This window comes from Gallinula chloropus (genome assembly GCF_964237585.1).
Source record: "Gallinula chloropus genome assembly, chromosome: 12".
In the NCBI taxonomy this organism is placed as follows: domain Eukaryota; kingdom Metazoa; phylum Chordata; class Aves; order Gruiformes; family Rallidae; genus Gallinula; species Gallinula chloropus.
In genome coordinates, this window is record NC_140097.1 from 20,403,973 (window position 1) to 20,424,422 (window position 20,450).

At 43.6% G+C, this 20,450-nt stretch overlaps 1 protein-coding gene across 2 annotated transcripts in view; it reads right to left on the minus strand.

The window, feature by feature from the left end:
- Positions 1-20,450, minus strand: part of MAPKAPK3 (MAPK activated protein kinase 3) — a 58,154-nt gene that overhangs the window by 4,284 nt on the left and 33,420 nt on the right. For both annotated transcript variants that reach the window (XM_084269581.1, XM_084269582.1), the window contains 7 exons: positions 9,812-9,951; positions 8,927-8,991; positions 6,761-6,840; positions 5,040-5,166; positions 3,507-3,582; positions 3,199-3,323; positions 1,121-1,206 (listed from right to left, as the gene is read on the minus strand). In XM_084269581.1, the coding sequence (XP_084125707.1) occupies positions 1,121-1,206; positions 3,199-3,323; positions 3,507-3,582; positions 5,040-5,166; positions 6,761-6,840; positions 8,927-8,991; positions 9,812-9,951 (699 nt within the window). The remainder of the gene's footprint in view (positions 1-1,120; positions 1,207-3,198; positions 3,324-3,506; positions 3,583-5,039; positions 5,167-6,760; positions 6,841-8,926; positions 8,992-9,811; positions 9,952-20,450) is intronic.

The window sequence follows — 20,450 nt, forward strand, 5'->3', positions numbered from 1 at the left end:
TACATTTCTGGAAGATCCTCAGGGCTTTGAGATCTTCAAATAGGCATTATGGAAATGCTGACTATTAGTCATATCTCTGTTCCTGCCCCTGTCTCTGAGGATCAGCACTGTGGGGAGAAGGGCAATCTATAGTACCAGGGATTCTGGTTGGGGAGGAGGGTTTTTTTGGGCAGCAAGACCACTGACCTAACAGCAATGCACAAATGTGAGAAGTATAATCTACTATTCTGAGTGACACCTACAGAGCAGACAGGATAACCTGAAATTCAGCTCTTGGGGATCTTGTCTCTTGTTTGAAATAGCTTTGCATTGTCAGAGTCTTTTTTCTTTATTTATTTTTTTTTCCCAAAAAAATACTTTTAAAGGAAAAGTAAACTGAACCAAGTCACAGAACGAAACCTGAACTGGGACCATTAATAGCTCTGTGTCCCACCCTAGCTGGCAGTCTCTTGCAGGCACCATCCGAGACCCTTGCTCCTCCCCCATGCCTTTCCAAACGCTGCCAAGGATGAGAATTCCCACTAAGCACAGGACTGTGTTCGCACTGACACAGCTATGCACAGTGGTGCCTGAGACCACTAATAATAGCTTGCTAAATCCTGCACTGATGAAGTCAGTACATACAGTTTATTTTTATACTTTTAAAGAGAGTAACACATGCATATGCTGCAGAGTCAACAGTGGCTGCCTGCTCACAGAAGATATAGATACATTCGGCTTTTGCTTCCAAGGACACTGCTGTGGGTGTCTCTGTGTCCTCTGGTAACACCAAGAAGAATCATGGTTTGCCCAGAGAGGGGGTGGATGCCCCATCCCTGGAGGTGTTTTCAAGGCCAAGTTGGATGGGGCCCTGGGCAACCTTGTGTAGCTCCAGGCCTGGAGGTTGATGGTCCTGCCTGTGGCAGGGGGGTTGGAGCTCTGTGATCCTTGGGCTCCCTTCCAACCCAGACCAGTCTGGGATTCTATGGTTCTACAGGAAAATGTCCCTCTGTGGAAGGACACAGTAGGTTAAGTGATTGATTGTAACCATCATTCTTTTGCTGTGCTATGTGGAGCTACATCTAAGGCCTGTGTGTAAGAATTCCCCCTGTTCCCTTGCAAGAAGAGATGGGAAACTCACGTTAATCCAAGGGTGGTTCATAAACTGAGACACTGTCATCCTCTCTGTCGGGTCAGTCTTCAGTAAGTGGCGAATCAGTTGTTTGGCTGAAAAACAAGACCAACAGAGCAGGCTGTAGTTTACTACTGTGTTTCCAGATAACCTTGAGAACACAAATACTTGAAAAATTATCTTTCTTCATTCAGCAGAACTCAAAATGCCTTCCTATTGCTGTTACCATGTTAAGAAACCATGTACAGTGTGATAGGTTATTATGGTTAAAAAGACAGAACAATAAAACATCCAGAACAATGGGTAGGAAGGAAAGACAAAGGACTGGGGATTCCATCTATGCTATCTGCACCACCAAACCACCTGCTTTGAGAGTAAGAACTTGAGAAAAAGAGAAACATAGAAACAGAAAGCTGCCAAGGTGCCTGTATGAAAGATGGTGAGCTTGGCACCATGGGCTGACTGAAGGTATAAGCTTAGAGAAATGACAAAAACCAGTACAGGTTGTGGGAAAAAAAGAAGATAATAAACTTCCCTTTGAAACTGAGAGGCCACTAAAAGGACAGAAATTCAAAGAAACGGATTGCATAAACAGGCTTTGCAGCAGCTTTCTGTGAACATGGTATCTGCCACAGCAAGAGTACTAAGTAACTGCAATTCATGATTATGAGACAACAGTCTCATTAATGCAGGCAGACAGACCGGGAACACTGCATCCAAGGGACAGTAGTTAGAAACACTTACACATAACTTCCTTGGGGGAAACTAGAAAAACTTCTGAATAAGAGTTCTCTTTCAGAAACATCAAATGCAAGATGACTACATGCTTGTAAGAAGCTGCCAGAGCCACAAGTTGAGATTTAAGTTTGTCAAGCGAGGGTGCAAAGGAGTTTTACAGAAGAGATTAACTCACAAGGAAGCAAAAGGAGGGAACCACAAACACAGCCTGTTAAGATGATTACAGGAAGCTAGAGAGGAATTTAGATGATGCAGTGACAGAATGATTAGATAAAGAAAACCATGACAAGAACAGTACAAAGGAGGGCAAAGAAAAGCAGTCTGCTGAAGGTGCCTATCAGCCTGAAAGAATACATGAATTAGCTGATCCTAATGGGCTGAAAGGTAGAGGGCACTTTCATTCAGGCCAGCATACAGAAACCCAACAAATTTTCCAAGCTTGTGTTCTCTCACCAGGCTCCCCATGCATTTTAATAACTGCTGTAATATGAACAAGACCCAAGGCAGACAAAACATTGAGAAAACCATCAGTAAAACCTCATTAATGTCCAGTAGTCTGTGCTGCACATGCAGCCATGAGATCCAACAAGGGGTTAAACTGCCACAGATCACAGTATCATCCAGTGATGATCTGTTACTGCTACACAGCAGATGACAACAGGATGCTAACACAGCAACAGAAAGGGAAAAAAAAAAAAAGAGATGTGCCAGAGGTTGCTGACCTTTCTCTCTAATACGATGGGCAGGTGAGACTTCCTGCTTATGAGACTGTCAGAATGAGAGGGAATAAAAACCATCTACTTTCAAGCCACTGGTTTGAGCCCATCCAGGTCACAGCTGAACAGCAGCAGCTTTTGGTCAACAACTTATTAAAAAAAAAAATTGTTGACCTTGATTTAAGTGGTGGCTGGCAAGTTTCCAGATCAGAAAAAGCTAGCATGAAAAGCTGCCATCCTTGCTGGCTCTATCACCAAGGAAGGCAAAGACTGAATGAGTTCTTAAGACAGAGTTTGCCTTTCTTCCAACTCAGCTTGCATTGCAGCTGCCCTGGCAGTCTGCTTTCTCAGGATTAAAGACTTTTGTTTTCAGCAGGTTTAATCTCAGCATTCACTAGCACTAGCTAGGATTTTACAGAAAGTTTTCAGTAGTCATTTACTTTCTGTAGCACTTAGGTTGCTGGCTTCTATCCATGTTCCCACTTGTTTTCTGTATCACCTTACAAAAAATTAAATTCTACAAAAAAGGGGGGAAAATACCCTAAGACAGGCTTTTAGAAATAGTCTCTTGTAAGCACTCCACCACTGCACAGCACCAAGCACACAGTCATTAGTAGTAGTGAGCACTGTTACCTTCCTCTGACACTTCAGCCCACTCTGGATTGGGAAACCCATACTGCCCCATCCGAATCCTTCTCTTCATCCCTGGAGAAATAGCTTGACCAGTGTTTGAGTAGAATGGAGGGAACCCACACAGGCTATAAAAGAGTGGAGAAAAAGAATGCTTACAACTAGGAAAGTCATGTAATCTCTTCAAAAGTCCCATACAAGCTTACACTCCTCGTGCAGCTTGCACGATCCTAGTGACTAATTACTTGGAAGTGCAGATTTAATAAGATGTGTCATTTTGCTGTTCATCAAGTCTCTTTCCAAATACTTACAGAATATATGTGATGACACCCAATGACCACATGTCACACGATTTGTCATACTTCTCAGGGCCGAGGACTTCTGGGGCTGGAGAAGATTAAAACCAGAAATTAACAGAGTACCAGATACTGCCTTTCATCTCCATCACCTTTTAAGAAGCAGCACGCTTGAACAACAAATATTGGAGTCATTAACAAAACAATGAAGCAGGATCTGGGCAGTGAAATTTATTGACAACTTCCTTAAGACATCTAATGTAGCTTTAAAAAGGAGGAATGGAGCTGGCAAAATGCCCTAGTCTTCACCTTAGTGTCTCTGCTCTAAGATTACAGAAAAGCAGAAGGAGCTAGAGCTAAATGTGTGCAGGGAGACACTGCATGGAGAGAGGCAGGAGCATATGTTCCCAAAATCAGAACAGAAAGGACCTACTTGAGCTGTGACAAGTTTCTGAACCGTACCCGGTCAGAGCAAGTTTAACTCCAGCAACTAGAGAGCAAAGGATTTTCCTTTGGCCTCCAGAGCATGATACTTTTTTTCCTAAGTAACAAAATTATAGAGATACACATTTACAGGGGATTTTCTTTTCCCCTGGGGCAGATAAACTGGCAGGGAGCTTGATTTTGTAAGGAAAATTGTTCCCTAAACATGTGAGCAATCATGCTGGTTTATAAAAAGTTGTTGAGAAGGGAAATGGCAGCTTGTTTATATACAAATATAAAGGCATAGAAATATAGCACACAAATTCCTTAACACTTTATCCCTAATCCCAATTTACAAAAATATAAAAGGAAGCATCAGAAAAAATATTGCTATTGCAATTCTCTGCTAACAATGAATAACAATACCTTTCAATGCAAAAAACTTATAAAAACTTACATCATAGAACTAATTCTTCCAAAAAATTAAGCCCTTCTTCCTGTGAAGAAATTGAAGTGCAGATGCCTCAGTCATACCACCCTGTGAATGGCCATTAGTTATTAGACCAGGAGGGATGTAGTCTAAAATGAGTGCGTAAAGGACAGACTACTATGGTGTTCGTCACACAGTGCTCTGTCTTTGGACAAAATGCAGCCAAAACTCAGCTGTGATTAAGTCACTTTGGTCTTTTATTACTAATTTCTCTCTTTGCCAGCCTTAAGAAGCTCTACAGCTGAGGAAATACTCTCCCTGGTCTCTTTTATTGCAGTACTTAAGCTAAGGGAAGTTTTGCAAGGAAATTTCCAAATAATCATCAAGTTGAGTTCAAATGACAGCGTTTATTGCATGATTCAGAGGAAACATTGGGATTACTTCAAGTGTAATCAGAAGCAACATGTTCTCTCTCCTTCATCCTCCTTTTCATTCCATGTTAAGGCTGTTTCCTTTGCCACCAAGGAAGAAAGCAGGAGCACTGAACTGTACTGGAACCAGACTAGGTTTGGGTTGGATGCCAGTCTTTGCATTAGACCCACAAGATTTCCCATCCATTCCTACAGTTCACAGGCTCTCCATAAGGGGAGGGATGACAGACTGTAACACAAAAGAAATGCATCTGGATAACTTACCCACATAATAAGGAGTGTAACAGGGGGTCTGCAGTGCATTTTGTACAGTGGTTTCTTTGGCAAAGCCGAAGTCTGTTAGCTTGAGTACAGTGTCCTTCTCTTTAGAGGTGTAAAGCAAGTTTTCAGGCTGAAAGGACACCAAGAGAAAGGATAAATTGGACAATGAAAGGATGTCTCTGAGGAGCTGAAAGGTCAAACCATTCCTGCTTGCCTGGATCACCACCAGCATCTGGGTCTTCTTACTTCCTTCACATCCCCACCATACCATGCAGTAAGTTCCCTCCCAGCCTGTAGCATTTTTACTCGGGCTAAGGGTCAACATCCTTCTCAACATGGTATTCAGGAGAACAAATCACAAGACTCAAGTAGCTGAGGTGGAAGACAAGGCAAACTCTAAGAACAACTGACATAACTGCATCAGAATTAACTGATACAGGCACAGTCCCCTTCCTGCTCCCCCCATCCTGTCTTCTGAAACCTCTGTTACTTCCACTCTCACTCCACACTCTACAAAGGCCCTCCAAAACCACAAGTGGCATGGGGGAAGTACAAGCTCTCGTGCACAAGAACAGGGAGAGCAGCACATATCCAGAATCTGCAACTGCCTGAACTTGTTTTCCAGTTTCTCATCCACAAGGAATGTCCTCTGTTGTGCTAGTATTTAGGAACATACAAAAGAACCAAGGGCTTGAAAGAAAATAGGATTTAAGATCTATTAAGTAATTTGAACCATTTTATATTATTTCACTGAGTGTGTAGGGATTGTGTAGGGCAAAGCACTTCAGTTTCTGTGCTGGTGACAAGCGATGGCACACAGCTCCACAGATCCGTAGTGTCCCAACTGTTAAGTCATTCTGAAGAACCCTCAAACATACCCCCAGTGACACCAAGCAACGGCTGTTCTCCCTCCAGCTTAACATACTGAAGCATCTGTAGAAAGTTCATAAAGATCATCTAGTTCACAAACTCCAAACTGCAGGGTCAGGTGCTTCAGTGCAGCGTTACGTGACCTTCTGCACATCCCATCACCTCACTGCACCGCTGTGCTGGCAACGTCTTGGTGCAGCTATCTTGTCTTTGCTTGTGCTGTCTGCTTTGCAGAATGAAAAGAAACTGCAACACTACAAACCCTACAGTCAAATCTCTACTACAGGGTCTGGGTACCAACTTTAGCTAGTAAACAGACTGTTCCACATGGCAGGAACTGAGATTTTTTCATTTTTCCAAATATTTACATATAAATTTACAGTGGGTTGGATGCATGGAATTGGTGTTATTCCTCCCAGATATGCAGTTTCTCCTGTTCCTGAAGGAGGGGGGGGTTGGGTTTTGTTTGGGGGTTCTGTTTGGTTTGTGGTAGCTTTTTTGTGGGGTTTTTTTTTAGGCAAGTATGAATGTGAAAACAACTAATAACTGGCAAAAACTGTGCACAGAGGTATCTAGTATAAATTAACTCCTGGCAGTGCTATTTCCTTGTTAATTAACTGGATTCCAAGCTGGGAGTACCACTTTGACTATCACCAGATTCCTCTGCATTCCTTACACAATATTCTGACCTTTGACTAGTTGCAAACTAGTTGTGAGCAACTTGTCACACTGGCAGAGGATTAGGAGCACTCTGACCACCTGATGGTACTCCTAGTTCTATGTAAACCACCACAGCCCATTTATTTTTCTGCCTTGTGCTCTTTTCTCCCTACCCACACACCTTCAGGCCTCACCTTGACGTCTCTGTGGGCAATGTTCATTGAATGCAGGTACTGGATGGCTGTTCCGATGTCTCTCATTATCTCAGAGGCCTCTATAAACAGAGTTTTAGAGAAAGGTCACATTAACATTCCCACTGTAACTCAGGGACATGCTTGGGAATGCTTATGACTTACAAACAGCTTGCTGGAATACAGGGCTAGCATCAAGACTGGAAAACCTAAAATTAGTCCTACCAGCTGTGTTTTGGTTTTGCAGGCAGCCATAGCCCCCAATTCCCTGGCTGCTCAGCCCTCCTCCTGAGCAGGCACAGAACTGAACTGCTGAGACTCCTGGGGGGGATTTTTTTTTAATTTGTGCTTTAATTTGCCCACCAGAAAAGCAGCAAAAGCAGAGCAGATACACAAGTACCACATAAGACTGGAGAAAGGGCCCCCAGCCAGGACATATCCCTGAATGTCCAGGACATGGCCTTGGTTGTCTGAGACAGAAGTTTAACTTTCAGCTTCTAACTCAGGGGTAACATGAGGATCTAACAGATTTCTAAAAATAGAGCAACATAATGTAGTAATTTTAAGACAGATCACATCTTCATTCCTCACTGTCTTTAGAAGCTTTTTCCTCAGAAGAAACAAAATCTATTCTGCAAAGCCCAAACTGCCACCTCTGAAATAATGTGTTCCTAAAATTTAACATAACCACAAGTGGGAAAGTCTAGTGGCTGGTGAGCTGCCTTGCAGCAGTGGGACCCCTAAGTCAGTTACACATGGGGAGGTTTCAGAGCAGGGAGCAGGAATGTTCCCACTGAACCAAGCAAGCAGCATATTACATCTCCATTCACAGGGAAACAGAATTAGCAGCTTCAACCTGATCCTCTGTTGTTTCTGGTTTTTCACAGGTAGAAACCTCAGCTGAGAAGGAAGGGAGAAATTCTGGTACTGTAACCTGGAATCCTTTGTCACATGGCTTGAGGTTGAAATTACACAATCTCAGTTGATGATAATCAAAAGGCAGAAACACTCAGTTGTCTTTGGGGAAAACCTTGCACAACCTCCTCCTTCCCAGCCCAGGCCAAACCCCTTGGCTCCTCATGGGATAGGTAAACAGCCTGGGAACCTGGGGAGTCCAGTGGGACACAGCTCATTTATCTCAGGAAAGAATGACGGTGGGGTTTTTGTTTAACACCTCCAGATGATTTCTAAGTATTTAGAATGTTGTAACAGTACTTAATTTAGAAAAAAAACATGGTTTTAGCAGAGTGGAGTCACTAATTATCACAGAACCAGTTGTCCTCCCCTGGAATCTTGTATTTTAGATGAAGTTCCTGAAAACATTTGTTTTCCCTTCATGAGTCTCATACAACTTACAGGATTCATCTAAGAGGATCAACAAAGGCCTGACCTCTATACCAGACTGGCAACACAGTCACAGTCATTTACAAGCTCAGGCATAAATTTTCAGTCTTCTAGTCACATTGTCACAATGCTAGTTCCAAACACCAACATTTTCACTCCCAAGCAGACACAAGCTCTTGTCTGCTGTGAATGGGCAAAGAGAACTGACTCAAGCACACCTGTGGTACTCTGCAAATAATAAACAGCAGAGACAGTCACAACAGCAAGACTACTGCAAGCTCTGTCACTGACTCATAGCAGGTCCCTATTATAGATAAGCAGGCTTGTTTACGGTGTGGCTAATAACACTTCCTTAGAAGTAGTACTTTAAAACCCTTGAATAAGAGATGTTTCATCAAATGTGATTTGCTTGTTATATTCATCACCTAACAGAATAGCTGTGCAGTGATACTGCTTGAGGGATGGCCAGAAGAGAAATCACAGTAGGAGCTGTGTTGTTGATCCTGGTCTGGCAGGAGACCAGGGACTAGAGTAAAAGAGGCTGCAGCGCTTCAAAAATTAAGCTGAGCAGGTTTGTATGAAGAATTTCCCTATAAACCTTCCACACTGTGCCTGAATTTGGCCAATTTGGTAATTCCTGATTTTCAGGAACTCTTAAAAATAACTGCTTCATACAGAGCTGGATAGAAACTTTTGAAAATCATTAAAAATTAGAAACAAAAACAAAATCAAAGAAAAAAATCCTGTAAGGGAACTAAGCAAGGGGACAGAGAAAGGGAGCAGATATCTTTCATAAACTTTAACTTTAAACTTGTGGTTTTTCACCTCTCTCAGTGAAAGCTTGGTCTCCTCTCTCCTGGATCCTGCTGAACAGCTCTCCTCCCTCCATGCTGAAACACAGAACACAAAAACCCCCCACCTTACATGAGCAGAAAAGATCAAATCAACACCTGACTGTGCATCCATATAGTTGCACATATTCATGGCAGGAACAGATCAGAAGGTATTACAGGCCTCCTAAACAGCAGACTCACTTAAATCAATGCACAAAGCCATTCTGATACGGAATTAACAGAACACAAAACAAGACCCAGGAGTTTTGACACTTTAAATGTCATGTTTCCTGTCATAAGGAACATGACACACATAGTTGGGAGTCAGATACACTGGCACTGGGAGGCTGACAGTAGCCTTGGTTTATGTATGGCCCAGAGATGAAATAAAAAAAGGAGGAAGCAAAATTATTGAAAAAGATAATTAATTTGTCCCCAGTGAACAAAACAGTAACTCTGGTATTACAGATCAAGGAGAGAACAGGAAAAGTCAGAGTCAAAACAGCAGGAACATGAGTCACGTCAGATGATAGGATTTACATCTGAGGTTGGAACCCAGTCACAATCAAAGTACATAATATTTGTAGAGACATGTCTTTCAAGATGGTATTAATTAGTCAGTGCTTTAAGGAGGGCAACTGTCATGAAGTACAAGAAAATTTATTTTCTGGTTAAGGTTCCTCATTCTTCCATCAGACAGGATGGCTGGAGCAGTTCTGCATTTCCCTACCAGCTCCCTAAAGACCACAAAAGGTTTGCAAGTTAAAATTGTGCTGGTGAGAAAGCTCACTGAACCCTCATCTAACCCAACAGATTCTCCCATTCCCTCCACCCCCCAAAGAGCACTGCTGGGTGAGGGGCTGCTGCTGGTCCATACCATTCCATGACAATGAGGAGGCATCTCTTTCCATGGTGTATATTCTCATAAACATCCAGGACATGGACAATGTGGGGACACCCTGATGCTCGCCAGTGATACTCTACCTCCTGACGGGCTTTTGGGTTGTCATAGAGGAGCTGTAAAGAAACAGGAGAGAGCAATGTCAGTGAGCCAGCAGCATTCTGCTTTAACCTGGTACCTACGTGCATTTGAGCCCAAAGATGGGGGCAAAGGCCACTCTTTGCATTTTCTCCAGGCAGAGGTCACCAACCCATCACAAGACTTTCACCATCTCTGGGCTGTCCACCTTCCTAGGTTGAGGTATATTAGAAACAACTGGTCCTTTGGAACTGGAAGGACCATGAGTGGTAGTGAGAGGAGAGATTTTGGGATGGGAAACAGCCTTTTTTTTTCCTATCTGCTGAAGACAATAACCCTCCCACTTGCTCCCCAGCTGCTGGGAGAAGTGACTCCTAGGTGCAATGCAAATCACTCAGATTTAAAACAACGAATTTCACACTGACTCTGAAAGTGTTTCTTACACACTACACAAATTCCTGACCCCAACAGGGTCACAAAGGGACCTCTGCCTATCTAGATGCCTAACCTTCCTTTGGTGTCACGTGCAAGGCCAGTTATTTTGAATGTGGTAATCTCTAGAAGGGACCTAAGAGAGCTCATCTTTCCTGATCCTGATTCTGCAGCCTCATACACAAATGTGTCCATGTGAAGACCTGCTCTGTACCAGACCCTGCAACTGAGCTTTTCTGCAATGGGGGCACACTGTGAATCAGGCCTTTTCTTCCCTCTCTAGACACCCCTCACACTTTGTGACAGAGACTCTCTCTACTGAATGGTTATACGACTCCTACACAACACAGCCATGATCTGAGTCTAGGACTCCATGCCCTACAGTAATAATCACTGTAAGGATGGAGCAGCAACAAAACTGATGCTATAAAAAGCAATGTTAAATGATTGAAAGAGAATAAAAAACAAGCAAAGAACAACCACTTCTGATCTATTTGCTTTAGAAAAGGTCTAACAACATCCTCTGGACAACTGTTTTCAAACAGGCAAGCAAAAGAGTATCGCTGCTGCACTCTCAGGCCTCAGCCTGATGCTCTCCTCACTCATGCTTTGCTATCAGGTCCCAGTCAAAACACAACTGCAGAGTAATTGGTGAAAACAAGTATTAACATGTGACCTGTCATCAGGGACCTATGAATCAGCCCAGGAAAGTGACATTGCTTTTCCATCCAGTTGCCAAGCTAAGGCACAAATGGTGTCACAGGCACCCCCCAATACTGGGAAACACATGATTTAAAGGTCACAGGAACTTGCAAATTCTGGTTGCTTTATTTACTCCAACACAGACCATTTGCATCACTGGGGAAAAAAAAAAAGCTTACTTCTTTACTGCTTCAGCATCCCTTTCAGCAAAGCAGGTGCAGTAACATGACAGGAGAGGCCTGCAACACTTCATGAAACACTGAGAAGCACTTGGGAACCACAGGGCAGAAGGTAAAAGGCTTCTCTTCCAGGCTGGAACAGGAACAGGGTGACGAGGCCTCTGCTGCTGAGGGCATGTTTTTGTATCTTTGTGAAGCACAGAGAGGTTGCAGGAAGGGATGAGTGGCCTCAGGAGGGCTGATGGCTCCTTAGATGGACAGGCAGGGAGCTTCACCTCCATGAACACCCTGCAGGCTCCCTCAGCTGCAGCATGACACGAGACTCCCAGCAGCGCAAGGAGCTGAAGAAGCTTTCTTGCCAAGCTCAGTGCCCCCGCAGCCAACCTACTTCCACCACAGCTGTCGTTCTGCACCCAGAGCACACCCCTTTGAGATCACTGGCTATCCGCCTCTTCCTTCCTGCTCCAGCCTGGCTGTGGCCTGATTTCCAACACAAAAACCTTCCTAAAGAAAGAGATGGCTCCAATTTGGACAAAAAGCCCATTAGTGAGTCCAAGTACAGTTGCTTTGCTCCTTTCAGCCATCAGCCCATTCAGCAGCTTTTCCTTCACAGCCACTGTGTTCTAGCTCAGCAGTACTGTCTATCAGCATTTTCCCCTCTGCCCTTCTGAGTTTGGGCTGTTGCCTAGAGGTCTCTTTAAAAGTTCATTAAATTATGTGTGCAAGCATAAAGCCCAAACACCCTCAGGACGAACCAGGCCCTTCAGAAAAGCTTTACAGGGTTTGCTGCTTGGATATTACTGGATTAGTGCCACTTCTGAGCAGGATGCTTCAAAAAACTTCTCACCTTTCTGTGCTACTAATTAGCCATAACCATCCTCTTTGCTAATGTTAAGTGCATGTTAATGTGTGTGTCTTGTGCTTGCACAGTGTGCAGTGATGTTGGTTTTATGTTTGTACCAAGTGGTTATGAAAACTGTTTCACAGAATTGAATTCTCACTCTCTAAAGAGCTTTTACAAGGCATTTTGATACACACAAGGATGCTGCAGTTTCTTTTCTCCACCCCTCCAAGCTAGTTTCATATACTCCTTAGTGCCAGGCTTGAATGTACTCATGTCAAGATGACACCTGGAGAAGCAGAGAAAAGGAAATACAAAAATAAAGAGCAGATATGCATAGCAAGCACAATCTCATATATCAACCAACTGTTAACCTTTGCATTTCTCCTTCTGAGCCTTAAAAACAAATTAAATCTTTTCCTTATGCCTAAAACTGGAAACCCTAACCATCCCTTTGAGGACATTTTAGAAATGCAAACACCTGTAAAATGAAAGCTAGGCAGGGTTGAAAGCACCAATTTCTACAAAATGTAGGTGATAATTTAGAAACACAGCCTGAAATTCCAGCCATCTGGCTGAATTTAACAAACTTGCAAGAGAAAAAAAAAAAATGGACAGTCTGCCATCTTCCTGAGACTGAAGGGAGACTCTGCCTCTCCTGCTGCAAGAGCTCTGGTAAGACTACAGCTGGGTTCCCCCCACCCCAACTCCAGAAAAGTTCAGTTTCAGAACAAGTTCAGAAACTTACTCCTGAGGTAAGTTTCCCAGCACTGCTGGTTCATGTTGGTCTGAGGAAAACACAGCTCTGTCAGCATCAGCTCAAGGAGCCCCCAGTCACCCCCGCAGAATTCCCACTCAGTTCAGCTGAGTCACAGCTCCTCACGATGGGCTGTGGGCAGGATCATGAACCAACCTAACTTGAAAACAAGACAAACCCAAGAAACATGCCCCATCTCCTCATTTGACATGAAGCCAGCTCAGCAGTCCAATGTACAATGCACAGCAGCCTCTGCAGAATGGCAAGGGGATGCCTGTCTGTGTGGTCAGGCTTTGGTTTGGAACAGGAGATGCAGAGTAGAAAACTGTACTGCTGCTGGAGCTCAGCAATACCCAACCACTGCCTAAAAGAAGCAGATGAAGCAAGTATTAACAGCTATTCACAGGACATCACCAAAAACAGAGGCGATGCAACACAAGCTCTAACCCCCTAGTGATGTACACAAACCTGGAAGAGCTGGAGAGGGAAGAGAGCTGCACCATGGGCTGGGCTCACACTGTTTCTGATGCCTGCAGACTCTCCAGGATGCTCTGATAATTCAGGGCCTGGGCAGTGGAGGGAGGCCTGAACTCCTTCAGTTCTGGGGTAATGGCCTAAATCAGGTTAGAGACCGCCTGCCAAACGAAGCCTAGGAGGACAGCTCTGTGAAACTCCTCCCTCTGCAGAATTTCTTGATTAAAAAAGGAAAAAAAAACAAAAGAGGAAAGAAAAAAAAAAAGACTAAAAAGTGACACTATCTTCTAATTGCTTTTCCATCGATTCAGAGCTATGGAAGCAAGGAAGGATAGCAGGAACCCTCATACCTTAATGGTCTGATCTATACATGAAATAACCTTTTAAGGACTCCAGGGAGCAGCACATGATTTTGTGGACTCTGAAATTCTAACAACAGGGAGAGAAGACATCCATGGGCAGAGTATGAACCAGGCTGAGGACTGGAAGCAATGGCTTTCTCTTTAATATGTGCTAGCAGATTACACTGATTACTGATGCACCTGCTGTCTGTTCCCTACACATGGGATTAACACCCCCACATACACTCTTTTATTTACGTTCAACTGCAGCAGCTCCAAACAAGTGAGGTGCTTGGATCAGACTTGGTACAGGCTCGGCTCTCATCTACTGCACATGCCATGTTAAAGCACCATCTGACACCACAAGCATCTTTTACTTACTTGCATCAACAGAAAACGAACTCTCCTTCAACAGACAACCAGACTTATAACCTCTCTGCTATTTTCACAGATATTTCACACACATTTTCCTCACAGGAGGGTTCCCATGATAAAAACAGAAATGGGACCAGCAGACACTTCCAGTGCTAGGGGTCCTCAACATGTACTATCAATGTATAGGCACTTAAAAACAGCTTTATTTTTCTAGCTGGGGAAAAAAAAAAAGTCTCTTCTCAGGCATAAGTGGGTAAATGTCTAACTTCTTTTGCTTTCTTTCCTCTTTGCATATAGCTGTTACAAAAATGTTAAATCATAGAAATATAAATATGCCTTGGGATCTAAATTCACGCTGAAGCAGAGAAACTAACACTATTTGCTGCAGAGCAGCTCTTCCAGTCGTTCTTTATTCAAGAGGGGTTGATGGCAAAAGAAGGTTTGGATAATGTTTCTTTCATCTCCTCCCTCCCCTACACTACAAAAAGGGGGGAAAAAAGAACTAGAATCATGGCTTTGGACATTTTGTCTTATAACATCCTGATTATTTGCACTACATCTATTAATTCCATGCTAACAATCTTTATCTGTTTCCAGATCTCCCATAGGGACAAAGCCATCCTTTGTGTTGGAACGCTAAAGGAATTGAAATTATCAAGGTTTTCTTCACGCATCAGCACTGCCAGTCAGTCAAGCTGCAGCAATAAGCATGTGTCTTTTTGCAATGGCAGCCCAGCAGGCAGGGAAATCCATGCATGCAAATCTCAAAGAAAGCATTGAATTTTTTCTTAAAATAAATAATAGAACACGCTTCTGCTGAAATTATTTAGCATTAAAGCATCACTCTATAGACAAGGGATAAAGCCAGGGTAGGCACAGGTAGTAAATCATCACTAAATCTTACATTTTTCCACTTCCATTTCAAATCCAGCTTAGGTTCTTAGAAATTAAATCTGCTTGGAGGCTTCATTGAAACAAATTGTCATCCTGATTCCTGCAGAGCTGTCCAAGCTGCTACCACAGTTGGCATTAACTGCCATCTCCACCAGTGCTCAGGTAGACAGCAGGTACCAGAGGTGGGCTTCTACAGGCTAATAATAGAGCACAGCCAGGTAGCACCATTTTGCAGCACTCCTGCCTCTGACACCTAATCCTTTCACTCGGCCCACTGGGTACCAGGGTTTTACTGTCCACACTGAGGGACCCTTCTCTATCCACCTCTTCTCTCCAGTCTTCCAAGATCTATTCAGCTTGTGCTTTGAAATGGCAAAAGCTACAGCAGATCTTTGGTACCCTGCCAGCATAGGCAAGAATGAAGAGGACTCAGAGAGGACTGTTTCCATGTGGTGTCAGAGTCACACTGGAAACCAATTTCCTGCTGACATGCAAGGCTTCAGATTTCTTCAGCAAACATTTTAAGGGGAAAACATAGGAATGGACAGTAGTAGAATGGACAAAGATAAAAAGAATAGGTAAACAGAGCAATGTGCTCTCTGTTTGTGTGCTAGGTGTGCAGCTGAAGTATTTAGCTCCCCCAGCACCCCTGCTTCTCCCTCCACAGGGAGCACACACCAACCACATCACTATTCCTTTGCTCTAAGCCTCACTCCTGCAGTGAATCAATGGGGGCTTTCAAAAACAACTTTGGTGTGGTTCTGTACTGTATTTATTGTAGCAGTAGTCAAATCACCACCAGGCACTCAATATGACTCCACAACCTGAGGTAAGTAAATGAGACATACCGCTATTAATTCTCTAATTACACATGCATCTGGCCATTCACTCTGCAAAGGTCAGCTGTCTTTATTCATAAATGTTAGTGGAGATAGGGCAAATACAACTGAAATGGCAAAGCCCTGGGCCACTACGCATTTCAAAGGTATCCCCTTGCACACACAAGGTTAGCTCAAAAGGCAGGCACAGAACCCAGCAAAAAAACCCCCTGGAGAAAAGCTACTGTCCTGGTAAATACTCTGATACTGCTACATGAATCTCTTCAAACTGCAGTGCCAGAAGTCTGTGCCTGTACATTCAACACTGTGGGGTCTATACAGATTTAAATTAAAAGCATGCTATTCATTTTGCTGCATCCCTAAGATTACTCTTCATTTTAATACTGTGCTTGCTCTGCTGTGTGGATGGAAAAATAATTCTTCCTGGCACCTTAAGATTCCAGCTACACTCAGCTGTGACAGCCCACAAACCATCTCCATGCGGCTTCTATTTTATTCAAAACTCTGCAACTGTATTTTAAAAGAAAAATAAATCACCACCTGCTACTAGCACGCTGTTACCAGACAGCAACATCCTCAAGTGCTTGTTGATACAAGAAGGCCTGGAGATCAGCTCTCCTCTCTATCTTATGCTTATCCCTATCAAAAACTGCTGCTGTTAGCCAGCACTGACAGCAGCATTCAGTACCTGTGGTCAGCAGTCAGCATCAGGGGAGACCTGCTGCAAAGCTCTTCTCAAAACCCAGGCACACTACGAAACATCCTTTCTTGCCTTGATTCCTTAATATACAAAATCACACAATCATTAAGGTTGGAAAAGGCCTCCAAGATCATCTAGTCCAACTGCCCCCTACCACCTATATTACTCACTAAACCATGTCCCTAAGCACCTCAGCCAACCTTTCCTTGAGCACCCTGAGGGATGGTGACTCCACCACCTCCCTGGGCAGCCTGTTCCAATGCCCAACTGCTCTTTTGGAGAAGAAATTTCTCCTCATTTCTAACCTGAACCTCCTCTGGTGCAACTTGCAGCCATTCCCTCTCATCCTATCACTACTTCTGTGAGAAGAGGCTGAGCCCCAGCTCATCACAACCTCCTTTCAGGTAGTTGTAGAGAGCAGTAAGGTCTCCCCTGAGCCTCCTCTTCTCTAGACTGAACAGTCCCAGCTCCCTCAGCCTCTCCTCCTCAGACTTGTGTTCCAGATACTTCAGCTTTATTGTCCTTCTCTGGACACGCTCCAGGGGCTTGATGTCTGTCTTATAGCGTGGGGCCCAAAACTGAACCCAGTAACATACATACTATGAGCATCTGTGATGAAACTGGGAAGTGCTCTAGAGGTGTTTCCACCCTCCTCTTTCTCCAGAAACAGCCAGAAAAGCAGGACAAACAGGCAAGCCACAGAATTTGTGTTTGCATGTAGGACCTTTGCTATGGCTTTGCTCAATGCTGAGATGCTCTGCATCACCAAAACCATGGTCTCCTTCCTCAGAGCAGGACCCTCACTGCAGCGCCCACAGCCATGCCACACAGGACACTGGAAAGCTGCAGCACCTGAAACACAGGATGCTCAGCCTGATGTGCCAACATTGCTCTGCCTGTAGCATGTTCAGGTTACCAGTGTAACACCAAATCTTTCAAAACCTCATATGGCATACACACACCTACAATAAACTGGGATTGTGATGAAAGTAGAACATTCTGTAGCTTTACCAGTATTTTTACTCTTCCTAAATCTCTGAGTTGAGGAAAAAGGAAATCTAAAATCCCAGCTGAAAAATATGACACTTTTTACTTTATAGTTTCAGTCTAGTGTCTGTTACAACATTTGCCTTTGAAATGGAAAAGAAAAAAAGAGGAAAAATCCCTCAACAAAAACTTCACTCCTGCCAGCTATGAGTTCATAAATTCTGATAACAAGGATTCAGGTGACTTAGCTGCAGTAATTCATATATCTCAACCCTTGGCTGATCAAAAGTAACAGAGCTTGCTTGTGAAACTTTGCTGTTTAAGAAAATTTGAGCAGTACAAAATACTGTGGCACTTCCTTAGATCATGAGCCCATCAAACTTCATTTCTGCTTTGACTTTAGCTACTTGTAGAACACTAAACCAAATTCAAGACTATAATCTTGATCTTCTATGTGACTAACATCTTTATATACTGGAATCAAAGAACATAAGTGATCACTTAAAACTCTGAGACATGCTACGGACAACAGTTTTGCTACCCTGACAGTGAAATTTGCCTGTACAGGAGCTGGAGATGTCTCGGGGGCCAAGACAGATTTCTGCAAGAACCATGGCCATCACAAAAAAATGCCCATTTGTTTTTTTAAGTGCCAGCTGTACTTCCTTACCTGTGCCTTTCTCCTGTGCAATGACTATGAAGCAGCAATACCTCCAAAAAACACACTAGCGCTTTTCACGGTTGTGAAGTGGGATGGAATGTGTGTCTGTCGGGGTGTGACCCTCCCATACACTTCACAGTATTGACAACCACAGTTACATTTACATTTTAACCACCCCTAACATCCTCCCTCCCAATAATGTGACGTTTTTGTTTATATATAGTCTAACACTTTTGTCTTTCTTAAAAGTAAACCCAAAAATACCCCAAAAAACACACACACACAAAACCCTACCAAAACCACACCTCATGACTCTAGTAGTAATAGCCAGTGCACTCTATGCATATTTTCCACAGGAAGAAGGGGCAAAAGCAAACATCACAAGTGTTGTTCAGAGCACTTAATGCTTATTTTCAGCAGTAACCACCATGAAACCTACCTGCATAGCTGTGTGGGACAGCAGGACAATGATAGCATGTTTACTGAGGCATGGCACAGCTCTGTTGGAGGAGGATGTGGCTGAAGGCACAGACCAGCAAACAGAACTATTGAGAAGTCTGGGGTTCCCTTTCCCAGTCTTCATGCTAACAAGTGGTATCAAAATTAACACAGAACTGATAACACTGAACAAGGTAGAAGCAAAAATTAGCAATATGTTTACTCTCACCACAGCTAACAGTAGCTCCAAGAGGAACCTGTGCTGCCCCCCAGTCTTTCTCTGCATTTCTTGCCTGTGTGACTACAGTCATGAAGATTAAATCACTCCTGCACTCCCAGGAACCATCTGACATCCTTCCTCAGTGCACAGCGGCGCTTTGGGGTGTATGCTGGCTTCATGCTGCAGGCACTCTCCATGCTCTCTTCTCACTCTGCTCTGCACCCAGCTCCAGCTTTTGACAGTTAAAACCTTCATGACCTAACCCCTGCATCTGCAGCTGGGTTCTCCTCTACGTTCCACCATACCAGAGCCCACACACCTAAACTCCCCTCTAGCTGACTTCCCCTCCCCTTCCACATGAATTTAAGACTGTCATCCACGCATGCAAAGCTTGGCAATACACTACCCCAGGCCAGTTCTTTCTTATGTATTGCTCCTCTTTCTCTTCTTTCACATTTCCTCTCTCTATACCCACATTTGTGCTTTCTGACACATAACCTTCCAGCCCAAGCAGTGTCTTCTCTCTTCTGCTGCACCATCTCAAGCATCCTAAATTATCCAAACACAAGAAGCCAGAAATAAAAACAGAACTTCCAAATCTTCCCTCTCCTGTTACACAGGGCTCATCTACTTATTTTATGCACTAGCTTAAAGGGAGACGTGCTAAATCCCAGACATCAGTGGCACTGCCAGCAACTGTACCTCATGTAGAAGAGATACTGAGATTTCAGCCAGTTCTTGGGAACCTAACTGGAGTGACTTTGGCTTGTGGAACGTCACTCACTCCTGAAAGCTGTCACTTGTGGGAACTGTCCTTGTCTCCAGAAATAAAACAAAGCCCTAAAACCCTCAGCAAGGACATCAGTAGGATTTCTCTAGTGTTTCACATCACTCCTATGCATGCTTTCCCAATCACATTGGTGCAAGCTCTGCTGTTGGCATTTAGCAAAGATCAGTATCTCTAAGTCACAACTCGCTAGATAGCTGAGTGGTTGATGGCTTAAAGGTCCATCAGGCATGAAGATCCCTGGAACTGCTTATTGTCTACAGCAAAGATATGAGGGAGAATGGTGTGACTGGGAATGGAAACAAAACTGTGCAGTATTCAGCAGAGGCTAGAAATGCAAAGGAAGCCATTAAGAGAAAGAGGAAAGCAAACTGCTCTCCCAAGACTTCTTGTGCTTATTTTGTCTGAATATATATTCTAAAGCCAAGTAAACTAAGAAAGGAAAGAAAGAAATAAACTGGGGGAAGAGGGAATTCAACAGATGGAGTCAACATAAGCAAGTGACAGTGCAGTAAAACTGTTATTTATGTTGCAGTTCTCATTGATTCATTTTGCTGGGTGCACTAGCTTAGCCACCCAGGGTTACAGTGCTGCTCTGTCAGAGCAGCAGAATCCAGCAATCAAAAACATTACTTTTCTCCTGAGCCCCAGAGCACACTCCTGGAGCAGCTAATGCCTTACAGCACTCATAACTTGATAAAGTGCTTCTGAATATCCAGGATGCTGAAAAACACACTTCCTAGAACACAACTGGGAGCTGCCAGTTCATACACAGTCTAATAGCCCATTCCAGTTCCATTCAGAAACCTTCAAGAAACACCATGCAAGCTGCCTTTAAGGAAGATCCCTTCACCACTTAAGTGCCCCATCCTTCTGAACACAACACATTCTGAGGCACAGCTCCCCTTCT